The sequence below is a fragment of the Ammospiza caudacuta genome, chromosome 22 (genome assembly GCF_027887145.1).
Source record: "Ammospiza caudacuta isolate bAmmCau1 chromosome 22, bAmmCau1.pri, whole genome shotgun sequence".
NCBI lineage: Eukaryota > Metazoa > Chordata > Aves > Passeriformes > Passerellidae > Ammospiza > Ammospiza caudacuta.
Window position 1 is genome coordinate 6,523,399 of NC_080614.1, and position 24,838 is coordinate 6,548,236.

Here is a 24,838-nt window from a genome sequence, read left to right on the forward strand (position 1 = left end):
GTGTTGAAGATGGGTCAAGACAAGGTAATTGATCTATAAATAGTGAAACCTTAGGTCTTAAAACTACAAATTACTTGCTAACATTTATGGCATCTAAAGAAGCAATACCAAATCAATTTACTATTCCAGCTAGGCCAGCTCACAGCAGCAGGGGCTGAGGGGGAATTCAGATAATTCTAATATACCAGAATTTCATCAGAGCCTGAAACTTTGTCAGGCCCAGTCCTTTCCTCTGGAAAGGAAGGAGTTCAGAGTGCCTTTGGACACCACTGGTGGCTCTCAAAGAGAACTGTTTGGGACACTATGGAGCACTCAAGTGCTTCCTTCCCAAAGGACTTTCCTGGCAGATGCCAGATAAACTCAGGCCCAGGTCTGAGAGCAGAGCCTGGCCAGGTGTGACATGGGAGGGCTGTGGTATTTTCTGGGACCCCCATTGAAGGGAGGAAATCAATCTGACTCCATGTTCTTAGAAGGCTAATTAATTATTTTATGATCAATATTATATTAAAGAATACTATACTAAAGAATACAGAAAGGATACTTACAGAAGGCTAAAAGATAATAATGAAAAACTTGTGACTCTCTCCAGAGCCTCGACACAGCTGGCTGTGGTTGGTTATTAAGTTAAAACAATTCACATGTTGGATAAACAATATCCAAACCACATTCCAAAGCAAATGAGATATTGTTTTCCTTTTTCTCTGAGGCTTCTCAGCTTCCCAAGAGAGAAAGCACAGGCAAAGAGATTGTTCAGAAAATGTGACAGTGACAGGGAGGGCAAACTCCCCTTCTCCCCCATGCTGTGACATCCAGCTCCTGCCAGCTGTCAGCTCAGAGCTCCCCCTCTCCCCTGCAGGGCACAGACAGGGCTGGGACTGGCACAGAGAATTCCTGAGTCTGGAAGGCAGTTTTGCCTTTCCATGGGAAGGTGCAGCTGGGGAAGTCAGCCAGGAGCACTCTGAGCCTGTGGGCAGAAGGAGCAGAGGCCAAACTGGAGCTGCAGCTGGGAGCCAAGCAGGCACAGCTCCCAGGAATGTGTGATGGATACCCTGACAGGGACCAGGCTGCTCTGAAGCAAATCTACTACAGAAAATACAGACCCATTACTTCTGAGAATGGGATGATGAAGCGCCAAGGTCCAATTTCTCACCATCTGCCAAAAATACAGCAGTACATGGTGCAGCTCACCTCTGACATCCACACAAATGTGTACCTGCAGGTTCTCAGCTGAGCCAGGACTTGAGCTGGCAGGAGGATGATTGCTAGAGAATCAGAAACGTAGATAGGCTGAGACAGCCCAGATCTCTGAATAAAAACATAGATCCAAGCCTGAACATTTTTCATTTCACAAGCCCATTTAATTTATATTCATTTTTTGGAATAGATAATTTGACTCAGTTTTAAGAATGCTTAAAATGACCAAATAACCCTTTTAAAAAAATCAATAAACCCTCAGCAATGATACATCTAATGTTACTTTCAAGATGCCTGTATTTCAAGGCACTGCATGACTTACCTCATCAGAAGCAGTTCAGTTATGTACTCATCTAAGATTACTTCTTTCTTTTCCAATTTCAGTATGATGCTACTTTTGTTCTGTACCTTGTACTCCCTGCAGTGATTCTGCCTTTCTCCTGCAGGCTCCTTTCAGCACTATCAATCATATCTCTCTGTTATGTCCCTTAAAGCAGAAAAAGATGAACAAATTGTTGCTCTGCAATTATTTAAGAACTTCCTTCTCTATGAGACATGTTCATGAAATAAACCTTTCATTTTTTTTCTCTGTACTTCCTCTAGAACAAAAACTTTTTAGAAAAGTCACACAGACAGAAGCTTTAAGTCCTGCATGCCAAATCCCAGCAGTTTAGAAATACAGATTTAATATTTCACACACAAGAAGTCCTTGCCCTTGTGGAATGCAGAAAAGAAAGATCATATCCTGGAGTTGGCAAGGTGGAGTGTGACTGAAAAAAAGAAACAACCACAAAATCCCTCAACAAAACAGCATAAATGGCCACAACATGGCCATTTTCACTGTAGCCCAACCCATGTACAAGCAAAAAAAGTATTGAGGGTTCTGCTAAAAGTATTTTCTACACACTGCCAAAAGCAAAACAAACACACATTTGAACAGTTCTTTGCAGTATATTTTTCAGTTTTATTTATAAAATCAGATGCTCCTTTAAATTGTACAGTTAAAATCACAACTGTAAATTCAACCACAGCTGAATATTTTTTCAATAAAATACTCCTACCAACTGATGTAAAAATTCATTCAATTGTTATTCAAAACTGGATTCAGCTGGAAGATAAACTTACCAATACATTACTCATTCAGCAAGTATTTACCACACTGTAAAAATACATGAGGGTCCCTTCTGTTCATAGCAATGCCATGAAAATATCTGCACAACAACTCATCTTTTAAAAACATAATTCTACATTTATGAATACAACAACAACAAAAAAAAAAAAGATTGCCAGCGAAATCCTCTGAGGGTTTCCAAACTGCTGACACCCCCACAGGGGGCAGTAACTGCATCAGTGCTGTACCAGCATGTTTTCCCTCTGACCACTAAAAAAGTGATTTTTCCAAGCAGCTCTAAACTGTCTGCAATATTTTGCCAGGCAAAACAAAGCCACAGAAACAAAACAGCAGGTGCAAATCCAGCTGCAACACTCCCTCCACTGGCCTTTCTGATCAGAAGTGCATCTTGCTGTGATCACTCCAGCACACCACAGAGACTGAAAGATGAGTACAAGCTGAAGTAAAAACTGCCAGTTCCTGAAAACTTATGGAAATGAGGTCAAAGGCTTGATAAGGCATTTCATTGCATGATGAAGTTGTGGTTCTAGCAGGGTAAAGAGTACCTGGGGAAAGTTTGGGGTTTTTTTATATTCAGGGGATAAAACCTGCTGAGTTTGCAGCCGAGACTGTTTGATTTTTGGGCAAATAATTGTCCTATCACACAGGGCACTGATTCATCTGTTAATTCCTCTTACATTGTTCTCTTACACCATAATTTTTCCATAACCCAGGAAATGTGTAGCCCCAGAGAAGGGATCCTGCATTTAAGATTTAGCCAGGATTACAAACTTGGAATTCAAACTCGTAGGCACATGAATTTTCATAATATATGGCCAGAGGGTCTGTGGGATTCACAGCAATTAAAGAACTCTCTGGGCTGTTGCTCAATGATTCTATGGGCACAAAATCACAGCAGCAGGGGGTACAAGAAAGGTTAACATCTCCAAACAAGAAACACAGGTAACATGATCAGGTTTCTACATACAGAATCTGGATCACTTGTAGCAAAGACAGCACAGGATACAGCAAGTGAAGACTCCCAGATTTTACTCCTGACTTTGGAATAAACTGTGGGTTTGCAGCTTTGTGTCTCTGCCTCTTTTTATACAGCTGGGATAATAAAAGTCATCTTTTTGACATGTTCATGGACCTATGGATCAAAAGCATTATTCAAGTGTTAGGTACATATTGCCATTCTCCTGAACTGTCTCACTGTTTTACAAAAGAGATTACATGTCTGCCTGCTAAGACATTGCAAATCAGCTCATTTTCATACTAGGGAAATGAACAAAACTTCCAAACTCAGGAAATAAAAATAATGTACACAAAAGAGTCTACTGTTACCATAACTTACTTTCTGGCTTAGATTTCCAAGCTGTTTTGAAGGAGACAGCTGTCCTTACCTGAAATATTCAATTTAATCTATTTCACTAAATCTCAAAATGCATTGAAGCAATCATTTTAATTTAAGCACAGCTAAGTAGAATGAATTCTAATGAATAAGTCTAATTTGACAGAGAAGTTAATTAAGAAGCTTGCCAATCAAGAAAGAACCCTTACACAAAGTATCTGATTACATGTTTTAGAGCAAATATTTTAGGCAGTGTGCTTATAAAGCAGAATAACATGTTTGGAAAATGCTGTAAAAAGACTAGGAAAGGTGTAAGATATTGCCCACATCTTCCTACTTGAATACATGACCTGCTACATGTAAACACCTATTGAAATCTCTTATTTTAAGAGGTGTTTGAAATTTGAAGACAAGCAGTACTGAAGATGTGTGGAACTCTGCTGATTTACAACACAAGAAAAAAATCAAATTCAAGCTGAAAAATCTGAAAGACAAAGAAAGGTAGCTTAAGAATAAATAAAAACCAACAGGTATAAACAGAGCAGGCAAAAACACTGAAAAACCCCCAAATCCATAAAAAGAATGCTGCCTGAGTCAACTTAGCCTTGAAAGCTCAAAATTCTGTAAAAATAACTTTCCTTAAAATAATCTTTAACAAGAAAGATTGTCACTGGATTGACTTTTACAAGTAAAGAAGCCTTTAGATAAATATAATTTTCCTTCAATGACCTGCAGATCACAGTATTTTACTTGAACCTTACCAGTAACTGAAACTAGAGAAATGAAAATATTTCACACAGCAGCAAAAGGATTACACAGAACAAAAGGGTAAATAACATATTACATTCTTAAACTCTTTGCTGAGAAAGCTAAGGTGAGTAATAACATCACAAGGAAAATCTGATTACATCCAGCTTTTGATAAGCAGAGGGGAAATCAGACAAAATTTACCAGGTTTTCAGCCAAGCATGTCCTGTTTGAAGAGCACTTTGAGACATTAATAAGAACAAGTCCTTTTACATACTGGAAGTGGTTACCATGTTCTGAACTACAAAATTCCTTTTTCATCCATGGATTTCAACAGCCAGAGACTCCATTACAATGAAAGAGGTTTAAATCTTATGCAGGAAGTCAACAGTGCTAAGAAATAATGAGTATGTGGTTTGATGCTCAAGTTTAGCTCCACAACATGTGAGTTTTGAAAGCAGAAGAAATGAAATGAATTCTTTTTGGTTTTGGCATCACCACAACAAAAACAAATCAGAGAAACTGCTTAAATAATTTCCTATTTGTTATGTCTGGATTCAACTCCCTCTCATCACTCAAGAAAGAAAACATTGAGATACAAACCCATCTTTTATCTTACATTACATGTAACTACTTTAATTGATAACTACTTGCCTTGAGAGAGAAAATTTTCCATGGGTCTGTTTTTAAAAAGCAGAGCTTGTAGATTGATACTTTTGGGTTGGTTGGGGGTTTTTTAATTGCTGTATGTAATTTCATCTCTGGTGTATTTGCAAACCAGTTATCCTTAATTAATTTATGTATCTGTCTTGATAAACACAGCTTTAAAATCAAAAGCTGTGAAACAACTTGACTCCAAAACACACATCACAAAAACCATAGGGAATAATTTACTTTTTTCCACTTCAGTTTACTTCTTTTCAATGGGCACAAGCTGGCAAAAGGCATTTGATGCAGAACAACCCAGCCAATTTCAGCTGCTCTTTAGATTCTCAAACCAGCTACATCAATTTCAGAGCCTCAGATTATTTGGATCTTTAGTTTAGACCTTTAAATATTGAACAAAAATGAAGAGCACTGTAGCTGGGCTTCAATACATCCACCTTGGAGAGTAAACATGCTCTGATCAGTAGGTTCATCACCACAGGTTGTTGAACACTGCATCTTTTCACACTTGCTAACTTCAAAAGAACAAACACCCAAACCAAAAGAAATCTTTGTATTTTGCTCATCATTGAGCAGTTCAAGGTTACAAACATAACCCATTCCACGAGGTCAGAAAGTGAAAGAGCCTCCCACTGAAAGATTGTCTTCAGAGTCATGCCAGGAGTGGAGGGGTGGAGGAGGGAGATGGAGTTTCGTGTGTGACTGCTCATGTTGGTAAGAGGTGGCCATGGAGATCATGGAGCAAAGCCAGAGGAGGGAACGGGGTGGCAATGACACCCAGCAGTGGCACTGGCACAGGGCTGATGTCCTCAGCGTGGCTCTCCCTTGTTCTCCATGCTCTCATCAGCCACTGCAGCCTCACAACTTCCTTCCCTGCTGTCACACGTCACACAGCCCTTTGCAAAGGAGCAAGAAACAGAAATTTAAATTCTTTTTATGAGTATATTTCAAAGGGTCAAATCCTATGGAATGATACATTGCAATCTCTTGAAACCTCTCACCAGTGGGGTGAGACCTCTCTAAAAGCAGAGATTAATTATATACCTGCCATTTACCTTGCCTCAGATCTGTTAATTTGGTTAGTGGAACATGCAGTTCTACCTTTAAGAAAAAAAGGCATGTGACTTTCTTCTTGAATTTCTTCTGAAATTATCATTCTTCTGAATTATAAGGTCTTCTTGAATTGTAAGACCTTATCATTCAGCTTTATCCTTATTGAAGATTTGGACTGCAGCCTGAACAGCAAACAACACTGACTAACATACACAGCTGAAATGCCTGAGTGTATTGATATTTTTCTTGTTCTTGATATTGGTATTTTCTTGTTCTTCTGTTTAGAGACTACGTTTTGATATTGTACCATTTCGTACAATATTGAAACAAACTCTCCAAACAGAAGTCCTGTATTTCTTGCTGCTGTCAGAAGCCTGGTTGTATTTGCAAAATCACAATCTGCACTGGAAAACATGACTTTCTGTTTAGGAACAGTTTCAGGACCTTAGATAGAAAATAGTGATATCTGCATACCAATACATTTCCTAACATCTGAGGTTATAAACATTCAACAGAATTTTCTATACAATCACTGCACCTAATTTTGCTATCAGAATCAAACAGAGTTCTTAACCACAACAGGACACATGTTATCAATGAGGTATTAGAAAAACAGAGACTAGTTTTCTAGTTTTGTTCCATAGCCAAGGACAGCCATGTCTGAGTTTTTCTTCTCTAAGAATAAACACCACATCTCAGAGCACCACATTTCACAATTCCAGCCCAACATGCAGTGCTAAAACAGACAAGAGATTTTTCTGGTACACAACTGCATTAACACAGCCTTAAAATTTTCTGTACAACTCAACACTGAAGCTCTAAGTCTTTGTGGGACTAGATCTGTCTTGCTGTTCTCCATAGCACCTGGGAGCCCTTTAAAGTGATTAGGAGAGTCTCTAACACACATCAAGGCAAACTAGAAGCAGTTTAGCAGAGTGTCCAAGAGTTATACCAGATAAAATAACGAAATATAAGACTGAATCAATTAATGATTGATTAATCTACAAAAAACTGGCCATTTCTGTGTTTCTTACAATACACCTGACCCCCTCTGTGACTGAGCATTTCTCACCTTCCTGATCACACGTGATCTAATTTTTACTGATATCCCAGCATTACATGCTATTCAATTATAGCAACAATTTTAGAAGAAATAGAGCAAAGGACTTAACACCAAGAGAAAAAACCAACTGTAGATGCCTTACAGGAGATCATGGCACTGTAAGGTGGCCCTGGCTGGAAATGCCTGGGCTGGCCAAGGCAGGAGGGACCTGCAGCCCCATTCCTCACCTGGGTGCTGATCTGCAGGGGCACAGTCTGGGTCCTGATCCACGAGTGCACCTCTGCAAGCTCCTTCTTCTGCCCTTCCGTGAACCAAGGCTGCTGCTTCTGCATGACTGCCAGCTTCTCCAGATCCTGCTTTAGAACCTCCTCTTTGATTCTGCAGGGAAGAGACACCTGTGAGCTACAGGCACTAACTGACATTGTGAGTCTCTTCACCACAGTCCATGGCTGAAGCCTAAACAGCATCAGCTGCTGAAAGGGAACTGTACTTCCTACCTTATTTGCTTTGTAAGGCTGCTTTCAACACTGGGCTCACAGTCTGGGGTTTGCTTGCTGTTGGTTTTGTTGCAAGTTTTTGGTAGTGGTGTGGATTTTTTTTGTTTTATGGCTTTATGTGGTGCTTTTAAAAATGTGGAACCCAATTACAAATTATATATATAAATACATATATTACAAGCAACTGTAGTTTTACTCCTTTATGCATTCAAAGTACAGGACAATAATATTAATTGTTCTGTACCAATCCCATTAATACTTCAGCAAAAAAGATTACATGTTACCTTATTTTAATAGACAGGGGAATGGGAAAAAAATAGACAAAAAGTAAGTAAATAGCCAGGCCTAAACTGGACAAAAAAAAATCTAAGACACCTTCTTGAAGTTTCATTGGTATGTGTGCTGTTTCTACAGTCTCACTTTAATCCTATAGTTCCATACACAATTCCAATCTACATGTCAGAAATTGTTGATGTCTTCCAACCTGTTTGGCATTTGGTAATTCATTAGAAATCTCTCAGGTGTGTGATCCATCTTCACCCAGGCTGACTCATGCTTCAATTGATAAGCTGTCCCTTTTTCTTCTGCTTCCTGATTCTCCTCTTCTTTGGAAGCTCCAGAAGAATAATTACTGGCAAAATACTTGCTGCTTTTCCCACTACCTGCTGAGAATGACCATTAAAAAAAAAAAAAAGGCAGATGCCTGGAAAATCCCAATAACTCAGCACAAGTACACCACCCCCAGTGTATTCTTGCAAGTTAATTCTGTAATACAAACACAGGTATTCCCAGATGATTGCTCTAGCAATTACTACCTATTGAGAATTCAAAGATAAAGTGCATTGTCTCAAATTATTCAAGATCTTCAAAGCTCTATTACTTTTCTCAAAATTAACTGGCTCAACTTCTCTGCTTCTGAGGCTCTGGGCAGATTCACCTTTAACCAAGCAAGATGTGAATTAGTATCTAATGCAGACAAAAGTGATAATGAGAAAAATGAAGAGTGACTTCCAGGTTAAAGGAATAGCTTCTTAGACTCATTTCCAACAGTGACTGAAACAAACTTGGCTTCAAACACTGAAAGCTGATGAGCAGTAAAGGCCATGGATCTTCTTACATGGATTTCCCATCCCCACTACATTCCATGTTAGCAAGCCATCTAGCACCAAACACCTAAATCTTGGGCCTCCCTACCTGTGCCATGACCAGAAGTCTCGTTGAAGCTAGAGCCTAAAGAACCAGATAAAGCTGATCCACTGCCTGATGCTGCTGAGCCTGAACCCAACTGTGAGTCCTTGTACAACGAGCGGTCAGGAAATTCAGGAGCAGCAGTTTTACCATTATCTTCTGGCTCATTATCCTGGAGACAAAAAGCAGATCCAACACATCCACAGAAGTTACATTTAAGTATGTAAAAGGAAATTCATGCAGTTATTGCATTTGCCACATGTTGACCAAGTTCTCCTATCAATTCAACAGGTTTGGAGGTTTTAGCTCTGAAAATGAGTGGTGGTTTACAACTCAGGATAACACTCTTCCATGGGTGAAAATCAACAAGCATCTGAACTCTAGTTTACTGGTTTCTGCTGTAGATCCTTCCCCAATTTGCCAGAATATTGTATGGCTGCATAAAGTTACAATTTCTGCTGACAAGAGAGGAGTCAGTTCCCTTCACATCCTGTTGGATGGCATCAAGCAGCCATACACATCAAGCAAAGGTGCACTACAGGGAAAATGAGAGTCTTCCCCTGATTCACTATGCGAAGCAACTGCTTCAGCAGCTCCAGGTACACCAGCTCCCCTTTCAGGACCCTACCCTGCAGTTTCAGCTGCTCCAGCCTTTCCAGCCCAATCTGGATTCAGGAGGCAACATTTTTTTCCTTGCCTGCAGAGCTCAGATTCCTGCCTCAGTTTACCGCGGAAGTTGGAGAGGCCTTTTCTATGCCCATGTATGGAAACCGACCCACACGGATCCCTGTTCTTCTTTCATTAGCTGCATCCCTGGGAGACAGAGGGAGTAATTAGAAAAATATCTTCCCTTTGTTTTGGTTCTCCACAGAGACTGTGGGACTGGGTGAAAAAGGATGCAAATTGCGCAGCACTAACCGAGTTCCACATGCATCAAAAGCCCCAAACCCCAAATTCTAGCTGACAGTTCTATTGAAAACATTGCTGCCAGAATGCTCAGCAGAAGCAGCTTGTGGCAGCCTAGACCAGAAGATCTCACATTTCTGTCATTTACTAAGTGCCCACACTGTACTGCTACAAGTTCCCATAAGCACAAGTATAAACTGCTTTCTCCACCTCCTGTGCTATTTGTGACCTGCAGCCTACATAGCACAGCCAACAGAAAAAGCAGCTGACAAAATCTGTGTCCCTGACACGCAGATCATCACCACTGGTTGGGTGACAGAACACTGTGAAAGTCACTTTCTCCTCTACCTGAAAAACCTTCGTTACTTACGTGCTTATCTTCTGCATGTGGCTTAACATCAGCGCTAATGGAAAGCTCCATAGGTTTTGGCAGCTCTTCTTGAAGCAAATTCAGCTGAAGTGGGGAGCTGCTCCTTGAGCTGCTCAGCAGCAGGGCCTGGTCACACTGACCCTCTTGCTGGTCCTCCACAGATGAGTGAGGAGAGGCTGGAAAGGGCTGATCCACAGAGCGTGGTGCTGCAGGCGATGGAGCACAAGGAGGGGGTGCTGGGGGTAACGTGGTGCATGGATATGAAGAGGGGGGATAAACACACTGAGGGCCAGGGAGAAAGACATGCTGAGGCATCTGAGCATACATGGGGAAACCCTGAAAAAATACAGCCATGAAGGTGCCTATGTTTGGGGGGTAAAAGACTGGGTATGACTGTGGTCCACAGCATAGCTGGGATGAGGACATGGACTGGGGTTGTGATGGGCGAAGGGCAAGCTGCTCTCCTCCAGAAGGGGCTGGAAAAGTTGACACTGGGTTCAAATAGGCAGGAAATGCCACAGGAGGATGGACATTCAGACTGGAGGAGCTCAGACAGGACACTTCTGAGGGAGAGAACAACTGTTTCTGATTTGTTCTCTTCTCACATGGAAGACTATTTCTATTTTTACTAGAAGAGTGGCTATCTGAGCACTGTCTCTGAGGTTTCTGGCGCTTGAATTTTCCATGTTTTCCTTTTTTACAGTTAGCAGGGCTCATCTGCTTTGAAGGGGAATCACCTGAGGAAGAAAAATAAACATATTGACTGAAATGAGAGAACCAGGAAAAAAGAAAAAAACAAAGAAAAAAAGACAACCACCTAGATAAATGAGTGTGGCTTAGCCAGAGAGCTGACTTTCCTCTGGATAATTCTTCCAGAAACCAGTGATGGATTTGCTGACATATCTACAACATTTTTCTTCATATCATCAATTTTCCTATCGATCACTTTGGCTGATCCTAATCAGATCTTTTACATTCTTTCAAGAATGTAAAGATGTCAACAGACTCCTGGGATTTGCAGGCTTTATTGCAATAACTATCTGCTTTGTGAAAAGTCTAAGACAGCAAGATCCAAGACTGAGCAGACCCTCTGTGTGGGTAATGCTGCTGTGAAATCTTGGCAATCCAAAGGAAGCATTCTATAAGCAGCCACAATAAGATATTTACTAACTTATACAAAGGAGAACCACACTTCATGATCAGCTTGGTCTTGTAAATCATCTAACAATTCTTTATTTCTCAAAGCTGCTGCCTACCTTGGCCACAGGAATGTCTGTTGTTACTTCCACTTCCTTGTTGAAGGTAAGTCCTAAACGGAGAGAGCAAGACCCTCTGTCTGAACTTGTCAACATAGTTCTGCTCCTCCTTTTGAGTGTGGGCTGACAACGTCTCCTTTGTTAGCCCAACTGGCTTTAAGTCCTCAGGCAGCACTGGGAGACTCTGGGCATTCACAGGAGGCAGCTCAACTTGTTCACTTCCAACAGCAGCATCCTCCATTGTAGTCACTTCTTTGAAGAAGGAAGAAAACAAATCACTCTCTGCTCTGCCCTTCTGGTGTCAACTACCACAATACCCAGAGTGTTAAACAGAAAATCTCATGTGAGCTACTGAGCAGAGGCATGAGGAGAAAACACCCTTTCAACTCAAATATAGTTAAACTAACATCAATTGAGCAAATTCCTTTGTATGGTCTGGAAAATTTCAAATTCACTTTGAAGTTAGAGGCATGTCTTTCTTCATATTTTCTTAGTAAAAGAGCAGCTACATACTTCTTTTTTTATTTTGCTTATTTCTGCATTAAAATGAAGTGACATTGGCCCCATAGTAATTTTTATTTGAATCCTCAATGGCCAAAAGCACATTGTTGTGTTTGAGGCATGTGCAATGAAGTTCAAGGGGAAAGGAAACAGTGTAGTCTGTTAAAACTAATTTACTAAAACACCTTAAAAACCTCCAGGCTCGAATTTTTCTTCACAGCACCCTGAACAGTACTTGAATATTTCAGAATCCATGACCAACACTTTCTCACCGTGTACTTCAGGCTGGAAACATTGTGTAAATTGAAACATCAGTCAGTGTTTTGTGAGTGTGAACAGTACCTGATTCAGGGTGTGGGACATGCACTATAGTGCTGCTGTAGCTGCACTGGCTGGTGACAGATATGACACTTGGAGCCTTGTTGGACAGGGTCAGGTCTGCCAGAGGAGCTCCCACCATGCCTGAAGTTGTCTGGTCTTTCAGCGTCTCTTCCAGACCAGCAGATATTGGCGTGTGGGACTCAACTGCTGACAGCATAGCAGTATCTATTGGCAAATGACAAAGTTTCTACATGGAATTCCATTCCAAGCACTCTGCTCCCAATTCATCAAGTCTCACTGGTTCAGAAATAACCAGTAAGTATGCAGACTATTAAATAAGACAGTTTTATATACTAAAAAAAGTATTTATATGCCAGTGCAATGTCAGCACATACTAAATGTGGCATAAACTGAGTGAGCAACAGAAGGTTCATTTAACAACAACAAACAAGAGTTCTTTTGATGCATTCAAAGATTTAACATTTTAGCTTATGTTTAACTGGGAGATCTAGGCAATTTAGGCAAATATTTACTAAAATACTGTTAGCAACACAACAGTTTGAAAAGTGGACAAACTCTGGAACACACAAAAGTGACATATAAAAAAACCCAAATCAGTTTTTGTGGTTCTAATATGATGGTCAGTACACTTTGTGTTACCTTCCAATGCCCTGACTTCCTGCTGACTTTGCTGGACTTGTTTGTCATCTTCTGAAGATGACGATGATGTATTTGCAGAAGATTTACATTTCCTTTTCAATGCTGGAATACTGCAGCTCTCTAGATATCTGAAATGAAAGCATATCACAGGAAGCTCTCTCTACTCTGGGGGGTGTTTTTCTCCATTTGGAGAGACAAACATTTGAACAATCCAAACTGGAGATCCAGAGGTTGTTAACTAGTATTTTAAATTCACTGCAGGAAGTTCTGGACACGTATCTGCTTTCCAAGGAGTATTTAAAATAAAATCTACCACTCTTTGAAGGGGGAAAAAAAAAGAAAAAAGAAAGATTACATTATCCACAGGGTTAAGAAATACCAACATTTTATAAATTATATCAACTTTTTGTTTTATATGGATGTTCCCACAATGTGTAATGAGAAGACACTGACATATTATGACCATCAAAATTCACTTAAATTGGTATTGCACCAATGACAGATGTCAACAAATAGTTACAAACAGAATCTTAGGTCTTAAAGTTTTCATTACTGTGTAATTCAGACTGGGCAATCCATCCCAATGCTCAGAGAGTCAGAAAACTTTACAAACAATCCCAAATTTATCTCACAACTCAAATGCCAGTTCAAGGCCAATGCAAACTTCTTGGATATTTACTTTCTACCAATTAATCTTAAACTTGTATCACTAAATTTTTTCATAGTTTCATACCTGATGATACTATCAACACAATTGATCTGCTGATAGGAAGGAACATGAGGAGTCTTCTTTGGATCATCATAAAATGCATTGCCTGGTTCTGTGCCATCCCCTCTCAGTGTCTGAAGAAAACAGGAAGCAGGGTGCCTCTTCCCTGGAACAGAGGAAACCTTTAAATATTCCTCTCAAGGGCATCTAAACACTACCCTCACAGAGATTATAGATATATTTATATACACACAGGTAACTATATAGTGGAATCCACATAATGATACAAGGTCCTATGGCCTATACAGAATAACTGTCATTACAAAGTTACTCTGCATTTTAATCTCTATTTATATGTTTTGAGGCATGGGAAGGACTGGGGGAAAGATGCCTGAAAAAAGCCAACCCTCCCTCCCCTTGAACATCCATTCAAAAAAGCAAATACAAAGAAAACAGCATATAAAACTCTCTGCTTTTAAGTTGCAAATAAAGCTGCAATTAATATTACTCTTCTTTCAATTAATACATCACAGAATCCAACCCATTATTTAAGAGTAATTCACAATTTTGTATACCATGAATACACTGGCCAGAGTCCTATTAATATTGACAGTACAGTCCTCTAGGACAACACCAGCAGTTAACTTTAACAGAGAGTATCACAGAGCAAAATGTTTTAATACAGATTCCTATGATATTTGAGGGAGCATCCAGCTTTCTCCATACATTTGTGCTACATACAAACTGCAAATTATGTGCATTAATATAAAATGAAGCACTCAGTAACTAAATCCCTGCTTCAGTGGGAATTAAAGCCATATTGTCCAGCCTATGATCATTTCTAGGAGTTCATATATAAGTAATCAAGGGGAGCTTCCATACTACTTGCTACAAGCACGTGGGCATTTTCACTAGAAAATATTTAGGTATAAAAAAGGAGAAGTTTGTTAACCTAGAGATAGATACATTCCTCCATATTTCAAGGAGGAGCTAAAAAGTTTTGCATCTGCTGAGGTTATTTTTAGAGATGTGTTGGGGGGAGGGTGGGGAGCTTATGTTTGGGTTTTAAACAAAACAAACCCCATGTCTAAACCATGCTAAAAAACGCAATCTAAAGGTCTCATCATAACACTACATAGCCAAACTCATGGCTACAGATCTACAGGACCTCAGGTTACTTTAAGGATCATAACTATATTAACTTACCTCCCAAAACTTCTGAGCTCACAGCCTGTTCATTTGCATTCTGTGGCTTGCTCCTCGATGCAATGTACAGCTGCTGCCCCAGGTTCTTTATTCTGTTGACATCTGCACAAACTTGTTGCAATGTCATCTTGAGACACACAAAAAAATGCAAAGTCAGAATAAAATGAGCCCAAAGAGGCCATAGGAGCTGAGCTGGGTACTAGTATTCTTCAAATTGAAAGGGAGCAGACTATCAGCCTAAGCCTGGTATCTACTGGTATTTGTAAAATTAATTAATCCAATTATCATGGTAAATTTCAGTAAATTAACTATGATAAAGCTCAAACAGCCTCAGCATTTGGATGTTTTAATACCCATGCCAAGCATTGAATGTGAGAATAAGCTGATGACTTAATCAGGAGGCTCACAAGGAAATAAGGTATTTGCAATGCTTGTTTTAAGACAGCACTAATTCCACTCTCTTCTACAGCAGTGAGCAAAATTAAGAGCAAAAACCAAAAGTCAGCACTCTGTCATTAACCAATTTAGCTTGAACATGGCTTTATTCTTCCCATGTCAGTAAAATTCATCATGAGAAGCACGTGTACACAGTAAACATCTTCATTTTTACAGGTGTATTTTCACTTCTCTGCAGTGACACATTTAGACTTACTGGTTCCTGTGTCTCCTCTGCACAGTTCCCATTGGAGTCACTTGAAGATGCTATGCTGATGTAGTGCTCATAAGAACCACTGCTTCCAAGGCTCCCATAACCACTGGAAACATTGCTGTGAACTGGCTGCATGAGAGGAGAAAGAAATTTAAAAATCATCCTCTAAGAGAACAAAGTGAAGGAAACAACATACTTTGCAACACAGAACTTCAAATGAACAAAGACAATAAAGTGAAAAGTCAGTATTTGTCTGGGCTCTACCACTTGCTTATGAAGAATTCTCTACCATGCTTCAAACTGTTTCAAGATGCAGATTTACCTTTCAACATAAAGACTTGGCAAAAATGTCAAACAGATTTTTTTTTTGTAATGAGGTGGGCCTGTATCTACGTAGAAATTTCCTTTCAGACCTTTCAAAAGACCATCCTCAAAAGAGCCCACTAATCAGACTCAAGTTTCTTTAGCCTTCACTAACAAGGCCAGCCTGTGTTCTGAAATGCTTTTGGCTTCTTTACCTGCAGAAGCAGTTTGTAAATTTGTCCTTGCAATTCTCTTATCTCTTTCTCCACGCTGCTCGTTTCTTTACTTCTTGGGGCAAAGACATCTTCATTCAGAGGGCTTCTGGAGAGAGCCAACAGTATTTCACTGGTCATTTTCATTTGATGAAGAAAAGATAGCTACAAACACTTTGAACAGATTCTTAATTGATTTTTGATTATTTTGACTGTTCTGCTGAGTCAACACAGAGGAATGTCATCTGTCCCCTGAGCTGCTCTGAGCAGGGAAGCTCCAGGGAAGTCAATACACCAGCAGAGACACCAGTTAAAGCTGACACCCACCCCTGTGTCTCCTTCACTCAGAAGGCAAACTCAAACTCATACCCCATAAAATCTTGTATAAAAGATCACTTTGCAAAATCAGAAGGCCATTCACAAAAGCCATTTTCTCTAAGAGAATCCAAGTAAAAAGGCAGTCAATCATATTTTCCAATTTCTTGAAGACTGAGGAAAAACATGTGAAAAAACAATTTATAAGTTCAATACTAACTGCATTTTAAAAAGATGTTGCCTTGGTAAATATTTAAATGCTGTATCAAGTAAATATGCCAAAAGAAGGCCAATTATTGGGTTTTTCTGCTGAGCATGAATGAATTGTAGTTAATTGTTAAAGTGATTAATTTTATGCTGCTTTTTAGCTTTGGCTCATCTAAAACCGGTACTTTAATTTGGACATCAACTATATGCAAAAACCTGCTAAAATAAAAAGTTGGCTTTGCCTTTGACTTCAAAGTAATTCACTTATTTTCACACTTAATAAACAAGACTAATGGTGTTCTGAAGGAATGGTGTGAAGACAGATGCTAGGCTGTTGTCACATCAGCAAGAGCAAATGATGTCCCTAGCTCAGTACTCAGACTGTTTTGTTTTGCAGAGTAATCAATGAAAAACTCTTTATTTGATCAATTCCACAACTGACTTACGTGCGGACTTTGTGTCGGCCAATGATGAACACAACTTTCCTGCTCCAAGGATTCACAAAACTGGACCAGCTGGTGTCCAGGATGACATAATCCCCATTTTGAGTACAAAATCTGATAGGTAAATGTTCAAAAGGGGGCTGGCCAGCAAATTTCAGTACTGGAAGAAAAACAAAAGAAAGAAGGTTTAGCTTGCAATATGACAGTAGTGCAAGCACAAACATGACTGGGGTTCTTAGAACTTTGGGATTGAATTTACTTTGATCTCAAACTGACTGCATGAGTTAATTAGTTAATTTTTGTCTAGACTGCAGATCAGTCACATGTCAAGCAACATGATAAAGGAATGATAAAGAATCATAAAACCAACAGAAATTCCTCTAAAAGCAGCTCTTACTTTTCCGGTGAATAGTGATCATCAGAGGACGATCTTCTGGGTGCAAATACATCAGTATGGATGTTCCAATTAAATCCTGAGGTAAGTAACCCAACAAAGGCACTGCTCTGAAACCCAAACATTATCACAGGTTATAATAATATTTTGACTATTCCCATCCTTAACCCTTTGCTGATCAGTGAAGTGCCCATGCACAATCTACAGTGAAATTACCTAAAGCAACAGAACATTTCCCAACCCATCTCATAATCCTGCACTGAATACAAATACCCATGACAAACATTTTTGTGCCTGGAGATTTAACAGATATTCACATTTGCAGGCAGTTTTGTGCTTGTTTACGTGCAAAGGGAAAAACAAATATATCTTGAAGACAATGGGTCATAGGCACATTATCAGTAATTATGCTCATTTTCCACTGTTGATGCTACCACAGCTCCCCATTGCCCTGGATAAGGAAAACTGACAGCAGTTTTGTTTAACATGTGCTTTAAACCAACAAAAGAGATTACATCTGTGGAGTATGAGATGTTTTCCATGACTGGACTAACACAAAACTCGATTTCATTACATATTGCCAATCACACAGTTCAGCTACTTAACTTGGGTCTTCAGCTGCATCACTAAATTATTTTTTCTACCTCTCCATATATAACTCACAGATCTTAAAAACTCAAATCTCTCACCTGTCATCTATGTCCAGAAAAACACATCCAGGGGTGTGTGTGGTGGTGAATATTCTTTTATCCATAGGAATTCGAGGAGCTAATAGAAACAAAATATGCACTAAGACAGAAAACTTGGGCATTTACAGGTTCCTAAACTTTATAATTGTTTGCTGCTTTCTAACCAGTAACTTACAGAAATGTTACATATTTTTAGGTACTACAGACTTCTCCCAAAACTAAAAATAACAAGTAGAAGTCAAATGCTTTGGGGCCTGGCAAAGGCAGCACAGATATTCTGGATTTGCATGCATGCACACACAAGCTGCAGCTTACACAGGTGAGACTGCCCAAGCACAGGCTCTAAACAAAGGAAGAAGACTTTCATAGACTGCATTTTTCTATTGGTTTGGATATTTTTCCTACTGGAACCTCCTGACTTGCCTTCATATCCAGAGTGGATTTTCTCAGCCAAAGCTAAGCAGCAGGACTCTGCATCCACATGGACAGAAGTGCACACGTGGACCAAGTACGGGGTGATTCTGAAGGGGTAACAACGTGCTTCTTGTTCTTGATCTTTCCCACCCCTGAGGAAAAGCAAAAGGGATTTAACACCATGGTTTCAAGGCTCCCATACTGTGTGCCAGGGCTGAGAGCCCTGCCCAGAGAAGTTATGCAGAGCACAAACCCAAATAATCAGCTCCTATGCACACTCCTTTGAGATCCAAGGTCAACACACTCAGCAACACTGACCTCCCTCCTGCTGAAGTCAAGTAGATGTTTTGTCCCCAACACATTCAGAGACTGTTTAGAAATACTCCTAGTCCAATGGTTAAAGATTGCCTTCTAATTCTTACTCCAGGTCTATCCACAAACCCCACTCATTCAGTTTTGTGCTCTCCTTCAAGATAAACAGTTCTTTTTCTGCTTGTTGTTTATTCTGTACCATTTTAGGAAAACAAAACAATTCAAGTATCTGTCTCCCTCAAGCTTAGTTTTCACAGACCTACATAAGAAAGACACCTTCAGATTTGGTGCATTGTTGTTCTTTGACTATCTTCCATAAGAATTTGTCTTCCTAGAATGTTTTTGAACTGTAGCAGCACACAATGTCCTTGATGACATCTTAACCACGGCTTTGCAAGAGCTGTGGTAACAATTTGCACTTTCTATTGCAAGTGTTTTTCCACCTGTTATAATTTCAATATTGTACCCAGCTCTTACAGAAAGAACTGAGTTACATTTTGGAAGATTATAATTTACACTAAAAGTTACTTTCTTATTGCACACTTAGTTTTGTAAAATGTTTCTAGAGAGAAGCAAGTGAAGTGAGTGTCATAAAAACTACTTCTGACACTTCCGTCTTTGGGAAAACAAAAGATACAAATGGAAACTGGATACAGAAGTAGTCTAACTCACAAAAACCCATTTTCTTACTTAAGCCTAGAGTGTGTGCTTGTGAAAAAATATTTTTATTCATAAAGCAAACACAATCACAAGATCTGTTACATAAGGGGAGTAGAGACAGATGTTGTACAAAAACATGGAGAAAAACTGTTATAAAATGAGAAAAACTGTTATAAATGAGTTATGTATCCAAGGAACAGCTCCCCCAACCTAACATTGCTATCTGTCCTGTTGTATTCATTTCAAGTGCCCTTAAACCACCTTTGTCTCTTGAATTGTGTAAGAGCTAATGGTGTTAAAATACATGAATGAATCAATGATCAACTGAATGATGGAGTAAATGTCCTATCTGCTCAGAAGCCAACAGTTCTTACTGAAATCCAGAGATCACCTGAGTCTGGGACAGAACTGCACTGAACACTGAAAGCCAATCTCAACTTTTTCCCTCTTTTGGCTCTAAGATTAGTCAGGTGCTAAGCAACAAACAGCACTCACAGCAGCAGCAAGTCAGGCTTCACAGTGGGACTTAGGTGACTTGAGTTTCCATTAAGGCTTCTGCCCCAATCTCTCAAGCAATCTTAATCGCAAAAGACTTTTTGCCTCCACTCAAACAGTAGAAGGGGAGCAGCAATTTTTCACAACATAATTCTCCTGCATGGCAGTACTTAAGGAAACCAATAGGTCCAAGAGAAAAACGTATAAACAGTTTTCTCCTTCTGTCCCAGTGCAAGTTTATGCATCACTCTGGGCAAGATGTTCAAAATGTGCTACTGGATGACAACATTAAACACAGAAAGCCCATTTTGTGGTGGAGTTTGAGGAGCTCACACTGGTCAGCTATAACAATGGAACAGTTTCTGCTAGTACTGTGCTCCTTGTCAGCCTTCACAAAAATAGAACTGTAACAATGCACTTACCTGATCCTGCAGAAAAAGGATTTCACCTGGGCATATTCATATGGAGAAGCTAATAAGATGAACACATTGAAAGTATCAGTTAATGTCCTTCAAAAGGTCACACCTCTCAGAACTATGTTAAACTCTGCATTCTCCAGATTTTCTGAGCAAGACTGAAGTTTCACAACCTACTCTTTAGCTACTGAATTGTTTGTTCAACAATCTGCTCCCACCTCAAATGGTATCTCTCCTTTCTCTAAGAGTGAGAGTTCACTCACTCTTAGAGAAATCACTGACCTGGAACTAAATTCAGAGGAAATGCATATGAAAAAAAAAAAAAAAGGAAACAAACAAAGCAACCAACCAATCAACACACCAAGAAAACTTTCTCCAGTGCATCACTGTGAAAAGGAAAGGTGATATTTCCTGGCTGTATGAGCCAAGCACCAAAAACTATATACAGGCAAGAAAACCACAGCTCCACAGGGGTGCCACTGCTCTGCTGGGTACATCACTGGCATCCAAGCTGTGGAATCCCTGGCATTCAAAACCTCCAGATGTCTCATATCCCTTGATACCAAGGACTTCGGTCTTCTCAGAACTGATGCCAGAACAGCCCCATGTCAAGGTGGGCCAAAGACAGCCTTGGCCTGCAAGCTGCTTTTGAACTGCTCACAAATAACACAGGACTCAAAAGTCTCAGTTCAGACACATCCAGCACTGAATAGCAAATCAGCTTAAAACTTGGGTTTGATGACCTGTGAGAGGACCATAAAGACAAAGTACCTAAGCAACTATAAGGTGTAGATTAAACAACTTTAAACTCACAATCAGACTTTCTTTTCAAAAGTAGCAGTATTTGGAATGATGGAATAAAACAATGCAGTATGTGCCCTTTATTTACCCTAAGTAAGAGTTAAGCCTTGAGGAGATTAGCTAGGACTGGTCCCATACCCACTCCAGTTTTCAAAGTGAAAAGGAACAAATGAGGCTGATGCACATTGGTAGCCTAAGCATCTAAAATAACTACTCTGTCCTCATCTGCAAAGACAGGAAGACACCCAGAGCATTTACAAGCACTGCCATGTCCCACCTGTTTGACTCTCCATGTTCCAAAGGGGCAGGTGAGACTGGTCAGTGTGTGTGTAGAACACACTCACATCCTGAGGGACAAGCAGCTCCACAAACCGGGAGGAGTCCAACACTTTCTTCTTACAGTTCAGAATGGAGGCTGCCTGCTCAGAAATGTGCACTATGCGTCCAGACAGCAAAGAGAACACAGCCACAAATGTGTCCTGGAAAACAAACATTGAAGGCAATCATTGCCTGAAACATGGCAGTGATCATGTAAGGATAAAAAGGAAAACAACCCCAAACCACCACACAGAACAACCTCAAACTGAGGTTTAAAGCTGTGTTGGGTAGTGTGTGATCCACTACACCTCCAATGCAGCAATGTACTCAAGATTTACAAATACTAATAAGACTGCATTAGTCTTCTCAAAACAGATTAATGCTTGTCTTTGCTTTGAATGACTGGTTATCACTCCACACACTCCTCCACAAATTTCAGAGGATTCATCACAATTCCACACACAGAAACAATTGAGAGCTTTCTGATATTTTTTTGTATTTTTTCAAGCATTACAATATTTTTGATACAGCATTCAACAGTACTGAATTTCAAGAAACACTTCTTTAAAGCAGAGTCAGAATGCATAACATCTATTGCAAAACATGAAAAAAAATTAAATGCAGAGTACAAACAGAAACCAGAAGTCCCTCAGAAATATGGATCTGATTGGTTTTAAGTCCTTCTCTGTCTCAAGAGATTACTCTGCTGTAAATAAATTCTCAAACAGCTATTTGCTGCTTCTGGCCAAAAAAAATTACTATTTCTGCACTCACTATCGTTGGGTACTGACACAGCACAGATGTAATCTTGATTTATCTTAAAAAAATTGAAGGTCTGCCTTGCTAAAATTTAAAGGCCTTTCAATTTTGCACATTCTATTTCTACAACAATGTTAGGAGACTATATTTAGTGAAATTGAATGAACTCCTTGAGTGTGCCTGAATTCTTACAGTGTTTTTTGGAGTGTGTTCAGATGCAACTGCCACCAACTCTTCTATGCTGTATGTCACCACATCTGCCTGAAACACTCTTCGGTCATTCAGAGCCTGGAAAAAGTCATTGTTTGCTAATTGAAAAAAAAAAAAAAACAAAACAGAAAAAGCAAAACAAACACAAGGAAGTCAGTAAGGAGACTACTTTGAAAATATTTCTTACAGCCCTTGTACTTTTGTCATCTTTTTGGTGAAGTCCAAGGTGGGATGAGAAGGTCTGTGTAGTGACAAAGGGAAAAGGAATACTGATTATACTACTGGAGTAATCTCATTTTGTTACAGAATACAAGCATGAAGAAGCAGTACAATTTTAGCTACTTAGTTCTGTGGGAAAACACAAACTAACCAATAATTCTTCAAAGTGGGATGGGAATAACTTTTTCTTAATATACATAAAAAGTTACTATTAGGCACGTCTTAGCTATGGGATTCTCAAGAAAAGAGAAGCAGTAGGGGTATCTCAACAAAGAGATAACACTGTTGCTTAACAAAAAAACTGGCAACAAAGCCACAGTGCTTCAGAAATCAACTCTTTACAGGATGACTGGAATGCATTCTTTTAATGCTATTTGTTGCCAGACACATCTATGCACACCATGCTGCTTTCTACAGGTTTTCTCCACACGTACCTTGGACCTGCTGCACACACTGCAAGGCGTAGTTGAGAGCACTGATGGTGCTGGGCTTGTTAGAACTCCTTTTCTCCTCAGGCAAACACCTTTTCATTTCTTGGATCATCATCATCATATCTTTGTGTGACTGGCTCCAATTCAGCTGCTCGCTGTAAAACACAGGTTAAACTTCACCAGAGAATTCTGGTGTAGATTTTTTTTACTACTACCCAATTAAAATTACTCCCTAAATTAACATTTTATGGAAATGGCTGCAGAGTCATGTAATATCCAGGAATGTCCTTATGTTCATTTACTGAATTTCCTGTTATATCTTTCTCACTTCTTTGCAACTGAAGTTTTTTTCTCCTCTACCTTCCTCCTTCCCAACTTCAGTGTCACGGATGGCAAAGTCACATTGAAACCACTCAGCTTGCTAAGATGCCTAGCAACTAAAAAGAAGATGATGTTTACTCTAGATTTTCTAAATAACACAGGTATTAAAATAATTAATAAACGCTGTTTCTTGATCTCTCTAAGGTTTTCCAGCCTTGAAGGCTGTACCTGGCTATGAGCATCTCAGGGAACCATGAGGTCCTCAGAATACACCTGATACAAAGATTTCATGCCTCGTGACTTCAGAGTCTTCGTCATACTTTTTAACTGTTGACTTCAACAGCTGCAGAACTGTTAACAGATAAAATCTCCCTCTCCTTACATTTGCTTATTTCACAGAATAAAAGACAAGCAGTCAATATCCTCAAATCACAGATTCTAATCCTACAGATGAGATATGAACCCCATTTTTTTAGTAACTCTTTTCCAGTCGACAGTGTCATTAGTATCGTACTCTTACTATATAAATCATTACATAAGTGTAAGTATTGCGTGGTAACTTCACAAGCCTGCCCAACGCTGCATACATTATAGCGCCTTAACTCTTTTTTAGATTAAAAAAAGAAATTACCGAATTTCCTAACTCTCACGAAAAACGTTATTTCAGTAATAACAGTAATTCCGTTTTGGTACTGCTAAACAGATTTAACTGAAGTACACATCCAAGCTCTCCGAGGGTCGCTCAGCCGCTCCCCGGAGGGGCTACAGCGCACCGGAGCCCGGGCAGCTCCCGCGCACCGCACCTGCCCACGGCCCGTGACCGCCGAGCCTCGCAGCCACCGGGCCCGAGCAGCGCCCGGCTCCCGCTCCCCACCCCGAGCACATCCCCGCTCGCTGCCCCGGTACCTGTTGGCTTTCTTGCCGCCGGACTCGGGGCTGTGCAGCTCGGTCCCGCCGGGGCCGCTTCCCGCGCACGCCGCGCACCGAGCGCCCGCAGCCCCCCCGGGCGCCGCCGCCGCCTCCCGGCCGGCCCCAGCCCAGGCCCGGGCCGCGCCGTGCTCCGCGCTGCCGCCTCGGCGCTCGGTCGCGTCCATCGCGGATCCGCTGAGCGCCACAGCACGGGGGGCATCGGCTGCCGCGGCGCCGGGGCACGGCCGGACCCTCGGCCTGCGCTGCAGGCAGAGCACGCGCCGCCTCACGGGACGGTGGGAGGAGCGGCGCCCCCCCCGCTCTCCACCGAGCCGAGTGGGCACCGGGGCGGGCTCCGCGCTCCCGCGCTGCTCCCCGCCGCGCGCCCCCTCAGCTCGCAGCTGCCCAGCGCCGAAGGGCCCGGCGGCCTCCGCTTCGCCTTCCCGCCCCTCCGAGGCCGCGCCTCTCCCGCCGACCCCGGGCTGTGCCCGCTCCGGGCCGGGAGCGCCCTGAGGGGCCGCGCCCCCGCCCCGCGCCGTTACGTAAGGCGGCGCACGCG

At 40.8% G+C, this 24,838-nt stretch overlaps 1 protein-coding gene across 1 annotated transcript; it reads right to left on the reverse strand.

The window, feature by feature from the left end:
- Positions 1-2,134: 2,134 nt before the first annotated feature.
- PER3 (period circadian regulator 3) lies at positions 2,135-24,469 on the reverse strand. Its single transcript, XM_058818632.1, has 21 exons — positions 24,277-24,469; positions 23,053-23,204; positions 22,382-22,497; positions 21,390-21,591; positions 20,318-20,366; positions 18,438-18,580; positions 18,015-18,093; positions 17,329-17,435; positions 16,935-17,091; positions 15,970-16,075; positions 15,455-15,580; positions 14,803-14,929; positions 13,621-13,762; positions 12,888-13,015; positions 12,249-12,452; positions 11,406-11,657; positions 10,150-10,886; positions 8,880-9,045; positions 8,170-8,350; positions 7,416-7,566; positions 2,135-5,968 (listed from the first exon to the last, which is right to left on the reverse strand). The coding sequence occupies exons 1-21, from the start codon at positions 24,462-24,464 to the stop codon at positions 5,882-5,884; spliced, it is 3,600 nt and encodes a 1,199-aa protein (XP_058674615.1). The 5' UTR covers positions 24,465-24,469; the 3' UTR covers positions 2,135-5,881.
- Between the last annotated feature and the right edge of the window lie 369 nt (positions 24,470-24,838).

What these genes read in the sequence shown, in the direction of transcription:
- PER3 (XM_058818632.1), bottom strand. Translation starts at nt 24,464, where the DNA reads ATGGACGCGACCGAGCGCCGAGGCGGCAGCGCGGAGCACGGCGCGGCC. An exon ending in GTGTGTGCAGCAGGTCCAAG is followed by an intron (nt 22,498 to 23,052) that starts GTACGTGTGGAG and finishes TTTTTCAATTAG; the next exon opens with CAAACAATGACTTTTTCCAG. An exon ending in TGTGTTGATAGTATCATCAG is followed by an intron (nt 13,016 to 13,620) that starts GTATGAAACTAT and finishes CTTTCATTTCAG; the next exon opens with ATATCTAGAGAGCTGCAGTA.